At 38.0% G+C, this 18,161-nt stretch overlaps 3 protein-coding genes across 3 annotated transcripts; 1 reads left to right on the top strand and 2 right to left on the bottom strand.

Moving 5' to 3' along the window:
* Positions 1-117: 117 nt before the first annotated feature.
* zpcx (zona pellucida protein C) lies at positions 118-2,838 on the bottom strand. The gene is made up of 9 exons (XM_034675575.1): positions 2,349-2,838; positions 2,155-2,267; positions 1,998-2,077; positions 1,738-1,909; positions 1,551-1,656; positions 1,389-1,474; positions 1,234-1,319; positions 296-1,130; positions 118-199 (listed from the first exon to the last, which is right to left on the bottom strand). The coding sequence occupies exons 1-9, from the start codon at positions 2,769-2,771 to the stop codon at positions 178-180; spliced, it is 1,923 nt and encodes a 640-aa protein (XP_034531466.1). The 5' UTR covers positions 2,772-2,838; the 3' UTR covers positions 118-177.
* A 1,890-nt stretch (positions 2,839-4,728) lies between these two features.
* tmem54a (transmembrane protein 54a) lies at positions 4,729-10,319 on the top strand. The gene is made up of 6 exons (XM_034675580.1): positions 4,729-5,021; positions 6,165-6,361; positions 6,604-6,663; positions 7,314-7,511; positions 7,624-7,761; positions 9,663-10,319. The coding sequence occupies exons 1-6, from the start codon at positions 5,009-5,011 to the stop codon at positions 9,795-9,797; spliced, it is 741 nt and encodes a 246-aa protein (XP_034531471.1). The 5' UTR covers positions 4,729-5,008; the 3' UTR covers positions 9,798-10,319.
* LOC117806602 (probable histone deacetylase 1-B) lies at positions 9,871-17,051 on the bottom strand. Its single transcript, XM_034675578.1, has 14 exons — positions 16,740-17,051; positions 15,380-15,492; positions 15,182-15,299; positions 14,646-14,720; positions 14,381-14,519; positions 14,087-14,228; positions 13,881-13,973; positions 13,681-13,789; positions 13,446-13,586; positions 12,923-13,031; positions 12,627-12,757; positions 11,417-11,587; positions 11,228-11,279; positions 9,871-11,136 (listed from the first exon to the last, which is right to left on the bottom strand). The coding sequence occupies exons 1-14, from the start codon at positions 16,789-16,791 to the stop codon at positions 11,109-11,111; spliced, it is 1,473 nt and encodes a 490-aa protein (XP_034531469.1). The 5' UTR covers positions 16,792-17,051; the 3' UTR covers positions 9,871-11,108.
* Between the last annotated feature and the right edge of the window lie 1,110 nt (positions 17,052-18,161).

Genomic DNA, 18,161 nt, shown 5'->3' with positions numbered 1-18,161 from the left:
AACATGAGGGCACCACTGCCTATTATAAAAGGAGAGTGTCCTTTTTGACCCATTGTAAACCTGCGAGGCTCACCAGAAACTATGAAATTACTTAATATTTAAAAATGAAAACCAAAATACATTACCCAAGAGTTTTATTCACTTAAAGTACAGTATTAGAATGTGATGACATGGCAGTTATTCTTCTTTGTTAATCCTCCTGAAAGTAGAAGTTACAAGTTAGTTCATTTTTTACAAGCAAGAACAGGCTGATATTGGAACCAAACAATTTGAAAATATTTAACAATCCAGAGACCTTGTCAAATCAAGGAAAGCCGATAACATCCCTCCATGCCTGTGCTCCTGTTGTGCTTTATTCTTTTCCATTCCAAATCTCGCGGTCACACCTTTTGCCTTTTGATGCTTGACCACTTCTTCCTCATAACTCACAGTCTGCAACCCATCAGCGCTCTTGGAAAACTGAAGCTTGGAGCGGATAATCGGCCGAGCATCTTCTGTTTTTTCTTGGGCCACTACTGCTGCATCTGCCTGCATTTCAGTCAACTCATCTTTTTGGTCAAATTCATCCTGGTTCAGTACATTTACCGTTATCTCAGCTTGCAGTGGGGTGTCAACATCTTGAGGAGCCTCTGAGCTTAACATCCCAGATTTTCCAAACCACCTCTTTCTTTGAGATTCCTCTGCAATAGCTGCTTCATCTGGATGTTGGGGAAGTTCCCACCCAGAAACCAATGTGAGAAAATTCCAACTTTGGTCTCCAGTCTTACGTGTTTTTATGTTCAGAAGAGACTCCTGGTCTTTAGCTGAATGCTGCTGCTTTGGGGTGTCATTGAACTGCATCTCTTTAGACCCAGAACCAAGATTCTTGCTGTGTTCTGGTTCTTGCAACTGTCCAGGTAGCCAAAGGGTCAGTCTTGCAACTGGGTCCTCACTCAGCACCACTACACCCTCAGGGGGAGACGATAGTTTGCATCTTGATAAAGTAGCACCAGACACAATTGCATCTTTAGCTGCTGCAGCATCAGACTGCATGATAAACTCTTGTTGTTCAGAAACTGACAGCTCTGGACTTGTTGCTACCTCTTTGTCCAATATGACAAAGGGGCCAGTGCTGACAATAGCCTTGGCATCTGAAATGGCAAATAGAAAGTCTCTGTTGAGTTAAAACAGATTTTTTTTTCTATTTCCTGAGTCAACTTTTGTGAAAATAATGATAAATGTAAAAAAACTGACCTTCAGATAGGTGCTTGATTGACAGGCCTTTACACCTTGAGCTACAACACTTACACACTTCTGTAGTCCCACTCAGGTCCTCCCATCTGAAGTGTAAAAACATAATTCTCAAAGTACTGAAAAAACATAACTAACTTATTTTTATGTATAAATACCTTGATTGGATCACATTGTAGTTGCAGGATTTGGAGCTAAAGGTGACACCCTGGTCTGAGAGAAGGACACTGCAGTGGATGTACAGCTTCAAGGGGAAGAGAGTTTTAACAAAGAGTTGTGTAGTGGTAAAATGCCAGGGAGAAAAACACAAAAACACATACCTCTGATAGAAGATAAGATGTGTTCAGAACAAAATTAAGCACATCAGCTCTGTTGGAGGCCACAAAATGTACAGCAGCATGAGGAGAACCCAACGGGGCTGTGCACCTAGCAGGAAGTGAGGGAGTCACTGATGAGTGTGGTTCCAGCATCATAGACAAAGTTCACAATCAGTAACTGGCTTCTCACCCTTTATTCATAATGACTGCATGTCTTGGTTTAATCTGAGGATCAGCAGATGCTGACACAAAACACGACTGGATGTAAAGCTGCTGTTCAGGTCCAGTTCTGGCTGAAACTTGTAGGTTGATTTCCTGGCCTCTTTTGTACACATTAGACTCAGCCGTGTTGGTCCAGGATGCTGCAGGCAGAAGTACATTACAAGTACAAACATTCGAAAAATATGTAAAACATGAGCCAATGGTGTATTTATGACTCATATTACTTACGATTCACGGCTCTGATGTTGAAGGTCTTTCCATTTTTAGGGAGTGCCGTTGAAACAACGCCATTCTGATTACCATATGACCTGAAAATACATGTATCCCCTTTTAGTGTGCGGATTATTGGCTATTTAAATATATTTAAGTTACATAACTGAAGCACCTCTTTGGGATGCATGAGATGTGCAGTGTGGAAGGTGTTAGCCACAGGTTGTTGGGAGAATCTTTTAGATTCAAGTGGAGAGAATTGGTGAACACTGTGTTGCTATTCTGCATCTGCAAGAGAGAGTCTGGTCTCAAAAAAAACAAACTAAGTCATGGGAATACAATAACCAGGAAAAGCTTCAGTCAACTTACCAGCTGTTTTGTTCCACACTGATCCAAACTGTAAGTAAAGATAAATTGGTTCGGTAGCTCTCCATTGCTATAGCAGTCATTACCTAGCCGGAGCTCCTCTCCAGTCAATGTGACACCATTAGATCTCTTATTTACCAGTAGGATTAGCTTAGATTCATCACAAAAAACCTCTGCTATAGGAATCGTCATGACTGGAGGTAATCCAGCAAGCATATGAAATTCAGGGCTCCAAGTTTTCCATGAGCTGAAGAGAGAATCAGGTAAGAAATCAAAATCTCTCTTAAATGGAAAAGGCCCTATACTGTCAAAAAAAGCAGGAAACTCCTCAGGGAATGTGACATCTTGATACTTATCGAGTATGTCTGATTTAACAGCAATAACATGTCCAAAAAAAATGCAAAGAAATAACTCTATTGTCTCCATTGCTGACTACAAAGTGAGCCAAGCACTCTGATCACTTTTCTGCACAGGTGTATCATTAATGAACTGCAGCATGAGACACAGGTGTGTCATTAATGAGCTGCAGTGCAGGAGACACAGGTGCAGGCGATCAAGCTTACAGGAAGTGGTGCAGCCAGAAATTATACATCTGAATGTTGGTTTGTGATCTGCCAATAAATATAGAGAAGAAGCTCATTGAGACCTGGGGGATCTCAATGAGTACATTTTTTGGGTGATATTATACACAATTCTGGATTAAGAAGCTTTCAAGACTTAAAAGATACATATAAATTGTCAAGCAACACTTTCTTTTTGTTTTTACAACTGCGCTCTGCCATACGAGCTGCAAATATCCCCTTGATGCCCATCCAGTTATGGTAATTCTTAAGAAACTTTTACTTTTACCCAAAGGACATGTCTCACTGGTTTATAATATGCTGTTAGAACAAACACAAACTCCATTAGCAATTATATCTAAATGGAATAAAGACTGCTATAAGTCATCCATAAACTGGGCCAATGTCTGGAGAAATACATCTCATTCATTGCAAAATCCTAATCATAAATTAACAAATTTGTATTTTATTTATCAAACCTATTTGACACCTATATGACGCTACAGAAGGAGTATAGCTAGTTCTCCATACTGTTCTCTATGTGAGTTAAATCAGGTGGAGACATTCCTACATATCATGTGGGAGTGTCTACCTGTCCAAAAGTGTTGGATGCAAATGACAGAACTTCTAACTAAAAAGCTTGGTTTGACAAACACTCGCTCTCCTGAGCTCATGCTTTTGAATGATGAATCCAGGCAGATTTTTAACCAAACCCAAAGACTGCTGTGGTTATCAGCATGCACTGCGGCCAAAAAGATGCTGGCGGTAAGATGGAAGCCCCTGCACATTCTTTCTATAAATCAGTGGATTAATTTGTCCATAGAAATATTGACATAGGAGCTCTCTGTTGCTAGGATGAATGAGGCAGGCCAGGTTATCCTTAAAAACAGAATGGAGGCACTCAACTTGGCCAGAAGTATATTATGAATTAACCTGTTATATTATACCATTGTATTCATATATTGAATGTATCAATCCTTTACCTATTTATTTATTTATTTATTTATTTATTTATTTATTTATTTATTTATTTATTTATTCATTTATTTATCTATTTATTTGTTCATGCATTAGTCATTTTTTTCTTATTTATTAATCTGCCCATATGGGGGTCAGTCAAAAATGAATAAAAAGTGAAATGAAAAAAAATATGAGAAGAAGAAGAAGAAAAAGAAGAAGAAGAAGAAGAAGAGGAAGAAGAAGAAGAAAAAGAAAAAGGAAAAAAAGAAGAAGAAGAAGAAGAAGAAGAAGAAGAAAAAGAAAAAGAAAAAGAAAAAAAAGATTAAGAAGAAGAAGAAGAAAAAGAAGAAGAAGAAGAAGAAAAAGAAAATGAAAAAAAAAGAAGAAGAAAAAGAAAAAAAAATGAAGAAGAAGAAGAAGAAGAGGAAGAAGAAGAAGAAAAAGAAAAAGAAAAAAAGAAGAAGAAGAAGAAAAAGAAAAAAAAAGAAGAAGAAGAAGAAGAGGAAGAAGAAGAAGAAAAAGAAAAAGAAAAAAAAAGAAGAAAAAGAAAAAGAAAAAAAAAGAAGAAGAAGAAGAAGAAGAGGAAGAAGAAGAAGAAAAAGAAAAAGAAAAAAAATGAAGAAGAAGAAGAAGAAGAGGAAGAAGAAGAAGAAAAAGAAAAAGAAAAAAAAGAAGAAGAAGAAGAAAAAGAAAAAGAAAAAAAAGAAGAAGAAGAAGAAGAAGAAGAAGAAGAAGAAGAAGAAGAAGAAGAGGAAGAAGAAGAAGAAGAAGAAGAAGAAGAAGAAGAAGAAGAAGAAGAAGAGGAAGAAGAAGAAGAAAAAGAAAAAGAAAAAAAGATGAAGAAGAAGACAGGAATATTTTTCAGTGCTGGCAAGTTAGTGTAACTGACAGCTGATGGGTAAATATATCTGTTTCCTTCAAATATCTAACACTCTACCTCCTCCAGAGAAAATATCCTGTGGCTGCCGTCCATGGAGGCGGGGTTTATCCACTGAAAGGCGGGGAGTCACGTCTGTTGTCCGCAGGTGAGCGTCTGTCGAGGAAGAAAACGACGTATGAGAAGTAGAGCGCTGAAAAAACCTTCAAACATGACTCTAACATAAGTCGTACACGAACTGGATTCTTAAGGACATAAAATCGACCATGGTGAATTTAGGTAAGTGTAGTTTAATGTGTTTTTCACTGGAGTTAAAGAATATAGGCTGTGCCTGAGTTACGTGCTAAACTTTCTAGGCGTGGTCTGCACGCACGTTACCTGTACTAAAAGTAAAACCCCTGCATGCATTGTCTGATGTTTGGCTGTAGGAACAAAGTGTATCTCATACTTTTGTGTTCATGTTTCCGAGGTAGGGATAGTATTGTCACTTAGGCTATATATACAAAGTGGAACTCTATGTACCTGATGCATTGGATGGTCCGGGATAGCCTACATTATAAATGATGGATCAGATAAAGTCCTGAATTCTAATTTACACAATGATTGAATCCATTAAGAGTTCAAATATCAAACTTATGGTGCCTTAGTATAAAATAATATTTATTGTAGAGAAATACATGTTCGTAGGCATGTGTATACATTCACTTGTGTTAATATGCAAATACTGGGAATATATGATCATAGTGTTATTTTACATTGGAGAAACAAATGTGATAGTGTGGCAGCAAACAGCAGTCTAACAGTATTATGACCAAAAACATTGTGAGTTGTCCACAACACCCACATTAGATGTAGGCCACTAGGCAGGATTCTGTTTCTGGGCCCTTAGGTCAGATCAATGTTGTGTTGAATGTTTGTAGTGCCCCACCCATAGCTTTGTCCTGCTGGTCAAAAGGAGGGGCTTACTTGGCCTTAACTGAGCTGTTTCACCTTTCCTTTAAGTAAGGAACAAAATATCCCTCCTGGACCTCATTCATGTCACCATAGCTGCACCGTCTTGCACCATGCACTTAAGATCATCAGCTGTCTCTGTAGGGGTCTAATTTGTTATAGTTATGGTAACTGCCTTTTTTCTCAAGCATCGTCACATTGCTAACCACCAGGCCTGCTTCCTTTGACTTTGCTGAAACTGCAACGTCAGACAGCTCTCTCAAAAATGTAACCTTGCACATTACATTAGTTCCTGTAAATAACTGATGCACACTGCTTTTATTTACATACTCTTGTGCTGCACCAGTGTCACATGCCTCAGCCTAACAATACGCACCATTGTACAAACAATATAATGAACTAGTTGTTTTTCTCTTAAAAATTTCCACAGAGACCATGTTGCTTTGACTGTTTTATTTCTGCTTCTTCCAGGAGTATGCTGTGCCAGCCTCAAGGACAACAAGACCCTGATGAAGATGGGGCTGGGGCTGGTGCTGGTGGGCCATGTCAACTTCCTTCTTGGAGCACTTGTGCATGGCGCTGTGCTCAGGCACATCAACCTGCACTCTCAGGCTAGAACCATGGTGTACGCCATCTCTAATGTCATTGCCATCGTGGCTGGCTTAGTGGTAAGTGGAAGAAAACCTGCATGAAAACTTTAAAGCAATTTAATATTTAAAACACTCTAGACTCACCAAACTTGCAAAATGATTAATAGTATGCTGCTGTAACTCTATATCTAGTTATTGTGCAAATCTGTATGTTGTGTCAAAGTATTTTAGTCCTAAACCCTCATTTTGAGTTTTAGTAAAATATCACAAATTTGTCAAAAAGAACCTGCCTTTTTTCCTGAACATTTTGTGCTCCATAGGGAATCATCAGTGGAATAACGGCTATTGTCCTATCCAAAAACAAGAAAAACAGGATCCTGGTAAATACTGCTCCCCTCTCTTTGCCACTGCTTCTCCCTTCTCCATTGAACACACACACGGTTGTCTTTTGCTCCTGTTAGGACTTGCCCATCATGTTTGAGTAAGAGCAGGCAGGAGTGTATAGACAGAAAATGATCATTTCTGAAATCTGTAAAACTTGTGTACATTCAGGAGAAGAAATCAGTCCAATGCTTAACTATTTTAAACTTCTACTAGATTAAATTGTTTTACATTTTAAAACTCCTGTAACGAACTTTAGGATTGTGTTGATTTTTCATTACTCTGTGGTTAAAGCTGCGTCTGTTTTCATTGCTGACCTTGTCCTGTACATGTGAGATCAGTGTTTATTAATGAAACATCTAATCCTGTTTCTTTTAACCTAAAAATATACCACTCACTTTTAATCTTTGTGTATAAAATGTAAAAAAAGAGGCTTTGTTTGGCAGATAGATAGATATTACTTTCCAGAAATAATCAATCTTGTTGCCTCCTTTGTTCATTATATGGAGGCATCAGTATTCATTTCAGTCTGTTTCATTTCCAGCTAAAAACTCCTTTATATGAGCTTTCATTAGGAAAAATGCCTTTCACACATAATATTAAGAGTTGTGTTTTCACTAACATAAGAGGTCTTTGTTTTACCTTGCAGCAGTGGGTCCTGTTGGTCATCAGCTTCATTGCGGGTCTTCTGGCAGTTGCCTCCATCCTTGGCTTGTCAGTTTCTATGGTGAAAGCCATTATGCACAAAGGACGGAGCCTGCTAACGCACTGCACTTTCACTGATATAGATGCTGGCTCCTCTTCCAGCATCACTTACGAATGCCCCTTTGACCCCACTCGCATTTATGTAAGTTGAAATACATATTGGAAATTGCTAAAAGAAAAAAAAAAGAATTGATCTGATGAATTGAAATGCTTTAATGGTGCGATGTATTGTTTGTGCTTGTGTGTTGAACCAGGGGACAACAATCATTCTGTGGGTGCCTCTCATCTTGATGTGTTTGGTGGAAACAGTGTTCTCTTTCCGCTGCTTCGCTGCCTGTACTTCATACCTCTACCTCTGTCCTTGCAGGAAGAGGCCGATCATGGCCAAAAGGGTATGTTGCTGTTAGAGCACTGACACTGCCAAACTTGTAGTGTTTGTCATATGCCGTGTTTGTGACTTAAGTGCAGAAAAGGTACTGAATGCTGAGTATCTATCTCACCCATTATAAGTAATGTCAGCTGGACAGGTGCTGAAAACTGAAAACCATTATTGGAATATATATACTAATTGGGTAGTGAGATATGTGGGTTTCTAGTTGGTGAAAACTTAACTAGTTAAACTTTACAATAAGGAACGCAAAAAAATCCATGTAGTGAAATGAACAAATACTCCACTGTAGCTGTGTTTGATATACAACAAGTGCGAATATTACCACAGAAATCAGCACTTTTTAGCCTGTTAACTGATATAAAATAACATTCTGAATTTTACTATGGAGGGCTGTTTGTAAAGTTGTGCACACTTAAAATAACAGCAACAATTCTCCACATTTAGCTCTAATTATATCTTAAAAATGTATTGTGAATTATAAAAAAAAATCCCTTTTTTTAAAAAAATCACATTTAGAGGAATATTTGTGGCCATTTTCACATTTAGTTCTGTTGTGACAAATATGTTTAAGTTAAAATCACTGTTAAATCTAAACAGTAGAATTTGCTTACCTTGGACCGTAATAAATATTGGTTTCAACTGTCCAACAAACCCATTCCTTCATGTCTATGTACATTTTTTAATTTCAGGACATTTTTTAATGTGTTCTAAATCTAAATGTTAAATGTTGAATCTCTGTTAAATATAACTTTGAATGTTAAAAAATCTAAATGTTAAATCTAAATGATTCACTGCGATCCTGAATATTAAGCAAATATGCAAATTCAGTTGCTTTTATTTTGGTACTTTTCCTAGGCGACAGTGTGAATTTATATTAAGCATTTAGATTGAATGGTTATTTTATCTTAAATATATTTGTCACAACATAAATAAAGTGGGACAAGATCAAAAATGTTGCTTTAATGTGATAGAAAAGAGACATTTAAAAATTCACACTACATTTTTATGACATTTTGGAGCTAAATTTGGAGAATTGTTGCTGATATTTTCAGTGTGCACAACTTTACAAACGGCAACCCATACTATACTGCTTGAGGGTAACTCCAAAATTCACTACATAGATTATTTCACTATGAGGTGATTGTTGTTAAGTTTGTTTATAATTTTTAAACTAGTTTAAGAACTTGCATATCCCCAAGAAGAAACCTTAAACCAAGCTTGTGTTAAACAGTAAACTGACTATCATATAACTTTACCCAAAAAGCAAAGGGACTTTGAATTTTACATTGACATTTAGAAGCCAATGGTTAAGACCTGCTGACACGATGAACATAAGCAGAGCACTGTGGTTTTCTGTGTCTGTCTTCCTGTGCTAACTGCATAATCACATGGCTTGAACTTGAAAGTGAAATTAAAGAAGCATGTTTAAAAATGCACAAAACAGAAACAGTGGCTTGGTAAATCTACCTTCGTTTGACCTTGTCTACTCAAAGACTCAAACGTAATCATGCATTAGATGTTGATTTCATTATCAAGATTGCAATTATATATATATTCTCATCTTAAAACAAAGACAGCTAGTGAAACGTGTAACATTGTTGTCTGGCATGTATTACTGGCTCGGATAAAGTTTTTCCCCCATGCTCTATGAACAGACAGCTTTGTGGTCTGTGTTTGAACTTGTTGAAATAACATTTGTAAAAAAAAAATGTACCAATTCAAGGAGTGAACTCTTAATTTGTCGTGTTAATTCTAAAATGTTTTAAAGCAGCCTGGCACCATGTGTTAGAAATCCTTGCTATTGTTATCCCAGCTCTTAAATATAAATCTGATACTTACTGTATTGTCATGTCACATTTGCATATCTTAAGAACGTCTTCCTTATTTTTGTATGTGTTTTAGGTGCGCATCCAAAGAGCTTATCCTCCAGCCTCACCTCCAGCAAGAGCTCCATCACCAGATGTTGAAGCAGAGCCTGCTGAGCAGGATGAACTGCTGGACTCCGGGACTGCCGTGGAGCAGAGTGAATGGCTCTGATGCAGATAAACCTAATAAGATAGGTTGAAAACTGCTGGGCTCAATTTTATAAAAGGCACTGTCAATTGTGAAGTTGTATTCTGTTATGCATTTATTGTCTGAAAGCGACATTTGACTTTACCAGCAAAAGCAACTGCATTTTAATCCCCTTCTTATCAAGAGGGGGGACTTTTTGTAAAACAATATTGCTGTTGGTTTGGTCCCAAAGTATGCAATTTTCTGTGTGTACACTGTTATTGTCTTGAAAATACTGTTAGCTGTTACACTTGTCTTGGTATTAAAATGGTTTGCTTTTTAAAATGTGAAACTTCTTCCTGAGACCGAAAGTAACTGTTTGTAGTCTTACTTTGGAAATCCAATAACGTTATAGAAAAAAAGCTTTGTAAATTCTTAAGGGCAATTTTTTTTATTGGTTTTGAGAGTGTGTTCAACACACCAGGGTCAGATTTATAGGACATTTGCAAGCTCTGTTGTGAAACACTATTACTCATGTCTCAGAATATAAATATATACAACAAATGAGTTCTGGCATATATCTTGCTTCCTGTCTTGCACTGTGTAGTATTGGGCATAAAAGTCAAAATTTTCTTAGATAACTTTAAAATTGGTAGCAACTCAACACCTACAATGGTTGTGATGCAGGAGTCCAAGAAACTCACCAAAGATGTAAGTGTGTCAGTAAAAGTCCTACACTGAAAAAATAATCCTAAAATACAAGACCGTAATATATGTTGACTGTGACACATTATAGGTATTCAGGTACATACAACCCTCTTTACCACATATGGTGACCTTGGCAGGCAAGACCAGCGACACAGATGTATTACAGAAAAAGATCTATTGCATAAACATGCTTCAACTACATATTCAAAGACAAGACAAGAGTGTGACTGAAAGACAAAACAGAGTAGCCAAAATATCTATGATTTAAATAAATTAAATCCATCAGATATATAAAAGCATACATGTACTAAGCCATTTTTACAGAGTTGTTGCACAAGGGAAAGGCGAATGACATAGCATAAAAAGATAAAGGATATAAAATGAGAAGGCATACAAAAACAATACTCAAAAAACATTGACTGACTTCAGTCCATAAACAGCAAAGGTTGAAAAGGTGACCTAGAAAATCATGTTTAGATACCCGTCCTATTTTAAAGGGAGGGAGGGCCTCACTACTAAGGTATAGTCCTTCATGGATTTCCACAGCAGCAGCCTGGAAAGATGAGTTACCCAAAAATATTTTGCTTGGAAAAGAAAAAAAGGTTCCGTCCTGATCATTTGCGCTGGTATCAACATCTGCTGAGGACCTCAAGGTGTCTTGGACTCTTCTTTTGGCCTACAAGGGACATAAAGTAAATAAATAATCCAAATTCCCAGTAAACAAAAACCTAAACCGTATGGTAACTTAGTGTGGTGTGTTCTCTTACTTTGATGTGTCCATTTTCTCCTCTTCTGGCGCCTTCTCTTCTTCTTTTACTTCTAAGAAATGAACACAAAAAAAAACACTCTTAGCTCTCTGAATAACAACCTCTGTATCACATGGGATGATAAAACTTTAAAATATATTTTAACATGTGTAGATCAAGATTAAAAAAGGAAAAAAAGTGAATAGATACCTTTTGTTTCCTCTTCACCTTTCTTCTCCTTTTCTTCGCCCTCTTTCTCTCCTTCGGTTTTGGCCCGCTTGGCTTTCTTGAAGCTGGCTGTGTTTCTGCGGCCTCCTTCGCCTTCATCTTCTGAATCAGAGAACTCCTCCTCACATGCTATCCTCTTGTCATGAGCACGGACTAAAAATGAAGAGGACAAGGTTATTATAAAACATAGCACTGTGTTACAGAGAACTGACTGCTGAATATCTGTACTGTTTTAAATGTAAAAAGTAGCCTAATTTCTAATTTAGGGCAGATTTTACACTCTACTAATGTTTAGGGGCCAAAATAACATGTTGTAATTTGCAATTTCACCACTCATTGTCACTCTTATTTTACACTCTAGATCAATTATCAACTCATCATGGTTCTTTTTCATATTTTACATCCATTTGTGTTGCTGTTACTCAATTAACGAGAGTTTTCAGCAGTTGCTTTCAGCCGTTAACCCTATAGAGGTAATCATAAATGAGAGTCAGCACTTAAACTTCTCATTAAGAAAAGAGCTCTTCACTGATTGGCCAATTTTGTGCTCTACTAGTTGGGATGAACTGTATGTAACTCTACAATGAAAAAACTCAAGTTACAAACTAACTAGTTTCAATGTTTTGATAATGCTTATAGTTTGAGCTAGCTCAGGCTTGGACCAGCTCTTAGTTATGTTGCTATTGACTTAGACTGACAGGTGAACTGGTACCCTGACACACTGGGATCCTCACCCCTCCCTCTTTCCAACCCCAACTCGGTCGAGGCAGATGGTTGTCTAACATGACTCTGGTTCTAGTCGAGGTTTCTGCCTGTTTTAATGAAAGGATGCTTTTTCTTGCTGCTGTAACTAGCTAAATACTGCGAGGTGCATTGCTCATGGTGGATTAAGATGAGATAAGATTGAGTCCCGTCCGTAAGAGGGGACTGGATCTCCTCCTGTCTTGATGTTGGGTCTTTGTTAATAATTTAACATAGAGTATGGTCTAGACCTTCTATGTTTTTAAAAGCATCTTGAGATAACATTTGTTGTGATTTGGCACGATACAAATAAAGATTGATTGATTTATTGATTAAATGTATGGCTTCTTGTGGACTTGGCAACCTAACTGAAGACATAGCTTATACAGAGCCGGTATAACAGGCTCGTGTAAACGTGGAAGAAAAGTAAGTCTATGAGAGATGGTCTTACTGGAGATGCGTTTGTTGGGGTCATCCTCCTCCTCATCACCACTGTCCTCCTGCACAGCATCCTCAGGGATGGCCTGCATCTGAACTCCAGGGGCGTGGGGCAGCATACGCAAGTTCTCAAACAAGCGCTGCCTAAAAGGACAGATCACAGGTTAAACACAATCACACCTGGCAAAATAGCTAAGACAACATTGTAACTTAAGAAGATGCAGCATAATGTGCATTATGAAACTCACATTTCATTGAATACATTAAGAGTAAAAAAAGGGAAAGGTCCTGGCTGTTTCATTCACTTACTTGATCTTCTCCAGATAGTCATTGGTGTTCTGGTTGGTCATGTTGGAGGGGCTGATATGCAGCTTGAAGTCAGGACCAAAGTACTCAAAGTAGTCGTTGTAAGGGAGCTCTGTCAAGATCAAGAATGGTAATTTAGAAACTTTACATAATTTATCATGGTAACATAACAACAGTTATTAACTTGTTTGCACAAGGCTACTACAAATGTTTGTCTATTTTATTATTTCTAACTGGTTCAGTACGTTGTTTTCTCGACTCACTATGTAACGTGCCATAATGGCCTGAAGGATAACGTGTGTCTGTTATTTGTCTATATGTCAGCCCTTCAATACACTCGCAACCTGTCCAGGGTGTGCCTGGCCTTTCGCCCAATAACAGCTTAACCAACACAGCTAACAGGTCAAGGGCTATAGATTACTGATGGTTTTGTATATCTATATTAAAAAAAGTTGCCAAGAGTGACAATCTAAAAGTCCCAAACCAGGCAAGCTGTATTCAGTGCATCTTAGGCATTACTACTCACCATTGGGGATGGAGGTATCAAGGGCCACAGCAGTCTCGTAGGTCCAGCAGCGTGCAACATTGCGGATGGTGTAGCCTCCACCACCCAGCATTAGAAGTGGCAGATTGAAACTCTTCATGTACTCCACACACTTTGCATGACCTGCGCACAAGTATGAAAATAATTGAGAAAGTTGCAGCTGCACACCTCCTTACTATCAGGGTACGCAGGGCAGGGTTTTTTTCTGTTAAATTACCTTTAATGGTGAGGTTAAAACAACCAAGCCTGTCTCCTGACAGAGAGTCGGCTCCACACTGCAGAACCACTGCACTGGGCTGGTACATCTCCATCACCTTGGCCATTATCTACATACAAATAAATGAATAAATATCATTGGTGCATTTAAGTAAGATCTCAGCTACAAAAACATCACAGTCGACATGTCCATGTACTCACAGGTTTGAATATGGCTTCATAGGACTCATCATCAATTCCATCCCTCAGTGGGTAATTCACAGCGTAATATTTCCCCTTCCCTGCACCAATGTCCTGCAGAGAACAAAGCATAATTTAGTTCACTAAATGACAATGGCAAATTTAACTTTATTGTTTAAACACTCCCCTTAGCTTGGCGCATTTGTTGTTAAAATTCTCCTGCTTACCCTTAGGTCGCCTGTTCCAGGAAAGTACTCTCCATACTTGTGGAATGAAACGGTCATAACACGGTCTGTGGTGTAGAAAGCCTCCTCCACGCCATCCCCATGATGAATGTCGATATCTATGTACAGGACTCGCTGGTGGTACCTGAAAGGAGGGGAATGATCCTTTAGGTTCAGAAACGTTTGTCCTATGAGATATGTGTGTATCTGAGAACACATCTAATCAACCAATATCACAATCATTCTCTCCTGCAAACGTACTTAAATGCCTTTGATTGGGCTTTGCTTTGTACTCACTTCAGTAACTCCAGAATAGCCAGTACAATGTCATTGACATAGCAAAAGCCTGAGGCCTCAGACTTCTTAGCGTGATGCAGCCCTCCAGCCCAGTTGATGGCAATGTCAGTCTGCTGTTTGTTCAACTTAACTGCACCAGCTAGAGCACAGGAAGGGGGAGATAATTAACAGTCACAGCTTACACTACACTAAACCAGTTAGTAGTTTAACAAAAGCATGATGACCATCCAACATTACTTGTCTGCCTGAGTAACTAGCAACTTACCAATGGAGCCTCCACCTGAGAGCTGACAGAACTCAAACAAGCCATCAAACACCGGACAGTCCTCTCCCACATTGACTATAAAACAAGGACAGAGATTTCATTATTTTATTGATCTGTTCATCTCTAAAGAGTTTGATGGGGGTAAAGAAAGAAAGGTACTTTATTAATCCCCAGGGGGGAAATTCCATTTTTTCACTCGATTTTTTTGGACATGCTACACACATGGTATATACATACAATCATGCACACACATGCAGTGAACATGCTTAGGAGAGATGTCAGAGTGAGGATGCTGCCATCAACCAGCGCACCCCGAGCAGTTGGGGGTTCGGTGCCTTGCTCAAGGGCACCTCGGCCGTGCCCGGGCAAGTGAACCAGCACCTCTCCAGCCACCAGTCTACTTGCCAAACTTCGTCCATATTGGGACTCTAACCAGCGAGCCTTCGGTTCCCAAGCCAAGTCCCTATGGACTGAGCTACTGCCGCCCCCCTAAACATGGTGCATCAGATACATAGCCTTCCTCTGCTCATACTCACATCTTTGCATTTGTTTGCTGTACTCAGACATGTTGTCCGGCCGGATTGAGCGAAGAAATTTGATGTAATCATCACTGTGATACTTGGTCATCTCCTCTCCGCTGGCTTTGTGTGGACGCTGTAACACAGAGGGTAGTTATGTTAAAACACTAGAAACCCTATTGAGTTCTATAAACGTAAAAATGTGATATGACTTACATAGATCTCCATCTTTCTGTACAGGCCATAGTTGAGCAACAAGTTATGGGTCATGCGGATTCTGTGGGGCTTCATGGGGTGCCCCTGACCATAATAATAATTTCCAACATCACCTGAAATTAGAGTAAATAAAACATTTATTTTAATCATCAATCAATCAAGCTTTATTTATATAGTACCTTTCATACAAATCGAATGCAACCCAAAGTGCTTTACAGCGATTGAAAAATGAGAAAGAAGCAGAAATGAAACAATGGCAAGACATATTAGGGGACAATAATAAAATAATAAAATAGTAATAATACAAATTAAAAATAGGAACAGCATAAAATAAAATAAAATAGAGACCAATGCACACCAAAATAAAATATGTGTAATTAAAATAAGTTAAGGCATTAGAATTAAGAATAAAAAATAGTTAAAATAAATAGATTTTAAAAAAAGGGTGAGGATAAGAGTTGAAAAATAAAACTAAAGCTAAAAATATCAATAAAACTGAGAAGATAAATAAAAATTAAATAAATGAATTAATAAATAAATAAAAAATAGAATAAGATAACAGTTAAAATTACTAAAATAATAAAGCAACATTTAAATCAATATTACAGTAAAAGGTAAGTAATAAAATTGTTAAACCCTACATAAAAGCCAGACTGAATATAAAATCATTTCATGATTTTAAATGCAAAAATCACAAATGTCACGTGAACTTATCATAAAAGGAACTCAACAAGTGTACGTGAAGCACTTAAATGAAAGAGAAGGAAATGGAAGGTGTTATCATGAAAGGCTGAAAGGATGCTTGGATTGAACCTCTACGTTAACTTAAACACGGGGTGATCAAGTCTTGTCTTAGAAACTCTACTTCTGTCCCATTCTGCTACACTTAAAGGATGGCGCTTTATTAAACTTGAAGATTAACGTCGACCAAAATATGTTCACATGCCGAACTACCCGGCACGGTAACAAGATGGCCCATTTGAATGTTAGCTTGGTGTTAGCGTTAATTGCGGCGACAAGTACTAGTATCCCCTTTGTTAGCGCTCTTGCTAGTAACCCAGACTAATCTAGTTTAAGTACAGATATGTACCAGATAAACGCGTTAAATTGTACTCAAGGCCAAGGGGCACATTTACTGAGATTAAATGCACAATATTTGGGGATTAATACAATGTAAGGATTTAGCGACACGGTATTAGACTGAGATGAAGACAGCCGCCTGCGACTCAAGCTAGCTAGGTTAGCTAACGTGCCAGGTTAGCAAGAGGTGAAATAAACTGCAACCTTTGTTGGTGCAAAGTGGCGGTTTTCGTTCATTTATGCATCAACCGGCAACGTAACAGGTACACAAAGTACTCACCATCATAGTAGTAGCAAACTTTTTTCTTTGTTCCTTGAGAAGTAAGCGCCATTTTAGTGCTCTTTGGCTGGCTTCACCGCACACCGCAGGAGACAACAGCGACAAGAGGCGGATAGTTTGTATCACGGCCAATCAATGAGAGATGTAGGGGGAGCTGCTTTCAACAGGGGGCGACAGAGGTTTGGTCTGTCTCTCTGTCGTTGTGTGTTACATATACTACAATGCAGAGCCGGCCCTAACCGACTTGGTGCCCTAGGCAATATTTTAACTGGTGCCCCTGGTATTGTAACCAACTATTTTATACAGTCTATGATTTTAACCAACTCCAACGATCACATCACATACACACTTAAAACACAACTGACATCCTGCTTTATGTTTTACAGGTTTCCATTGTTTTAAAAATAAAAATAACCTCTAAAACAGGGGTGTCAAACATGCGGTCCGTGGGCCAAAGCCGGCCCGCCAGAGGTTCCAATCCGGCCCGCGGAAGGACTTTGTAAAGTGAAAAATTACAGAGAAGACATTATTAACTGCAATTTTTCAATAAAAGTAACTAATATTTTACATTTGTCTTCTGGGGGTTGTATAAAATCACAGTGCTGACTGAGATCTATTTCTCAAAGTGAGAAAATAGATTACTTACTGTTTGCATAATCTGGTTGACATTCATAAAGACTTTTTAGAGCACTATAAGATGATTCACTAACTACTAACACTAGCACTAACCCTGGATACAACACTGTCCAGCAAGCAAACTGTTCATGCTGGAGCTGAGGGGTTCAGGATAATCAACTTTACCTTCTTCATTATTATAATCTCTGTTCTTTTGCTTTTAACATTACACTGTGTCGGGTGGATGGGTAACCTTTGTGTTTGGTGTGTTTTCAGCAGGTTTCAGGGCTTAAAGAGTAAAATATTCTGCCCACTATGAGACTCATCATGGCCAAAAATACAACAGCTGTTTTTGTAGAAAGATAGTTCATTATATGGAACATTTACAGAATGTACTTGTACTTTTTTGCATTAAAACAAAGGAAACATTTGGAGTTTTCATTATTTATAGGTTATTATGTTGTGATTTTACTGGTCCGGCACACTTTAGATCAACTTGGGCTGTATGTGGCCCCTAAACTGAAATGAGTTTGACGCCCCTGCTCTAAAAGAACATTAATAAAATGGTAATAACACTGATGTTTTGCAGGGGATAAAAAAATATAATAAAAATACATAATATTGTAGTAGCAGAATTTATTCAGTCATTATATAACAGTAATTTTCACAGTGCAGACACTTTCAACAAAACAACAGTAATGTATTTAGTGGTGACTGAGAAGGCAGAAGCAAAATGCTTATTTAAGCCAAAGTGTAAAGAAAAACAACAAAAACTGATTTGCATTACAATATTTTTTAAAACCCAAA

Source organism: Notolabrus celidotus, chromosome 22 (genome assembly GCF_009762535.1).
Source record: "Notolabrus celidotus isolate fNotCel1 chromosome 22, fNotCel1.pri, whole genome shotgun sequence".
NCBI classification, from domain to species: Eukaryota; Metazoa; Chordata; class Actinopteri; order Labriformes; family Labridae; genus Notolabrus; species Notolabrus celidotus.
This window is presented reverse-complemented; position numbering and strand designations above follow the sequence as displayed.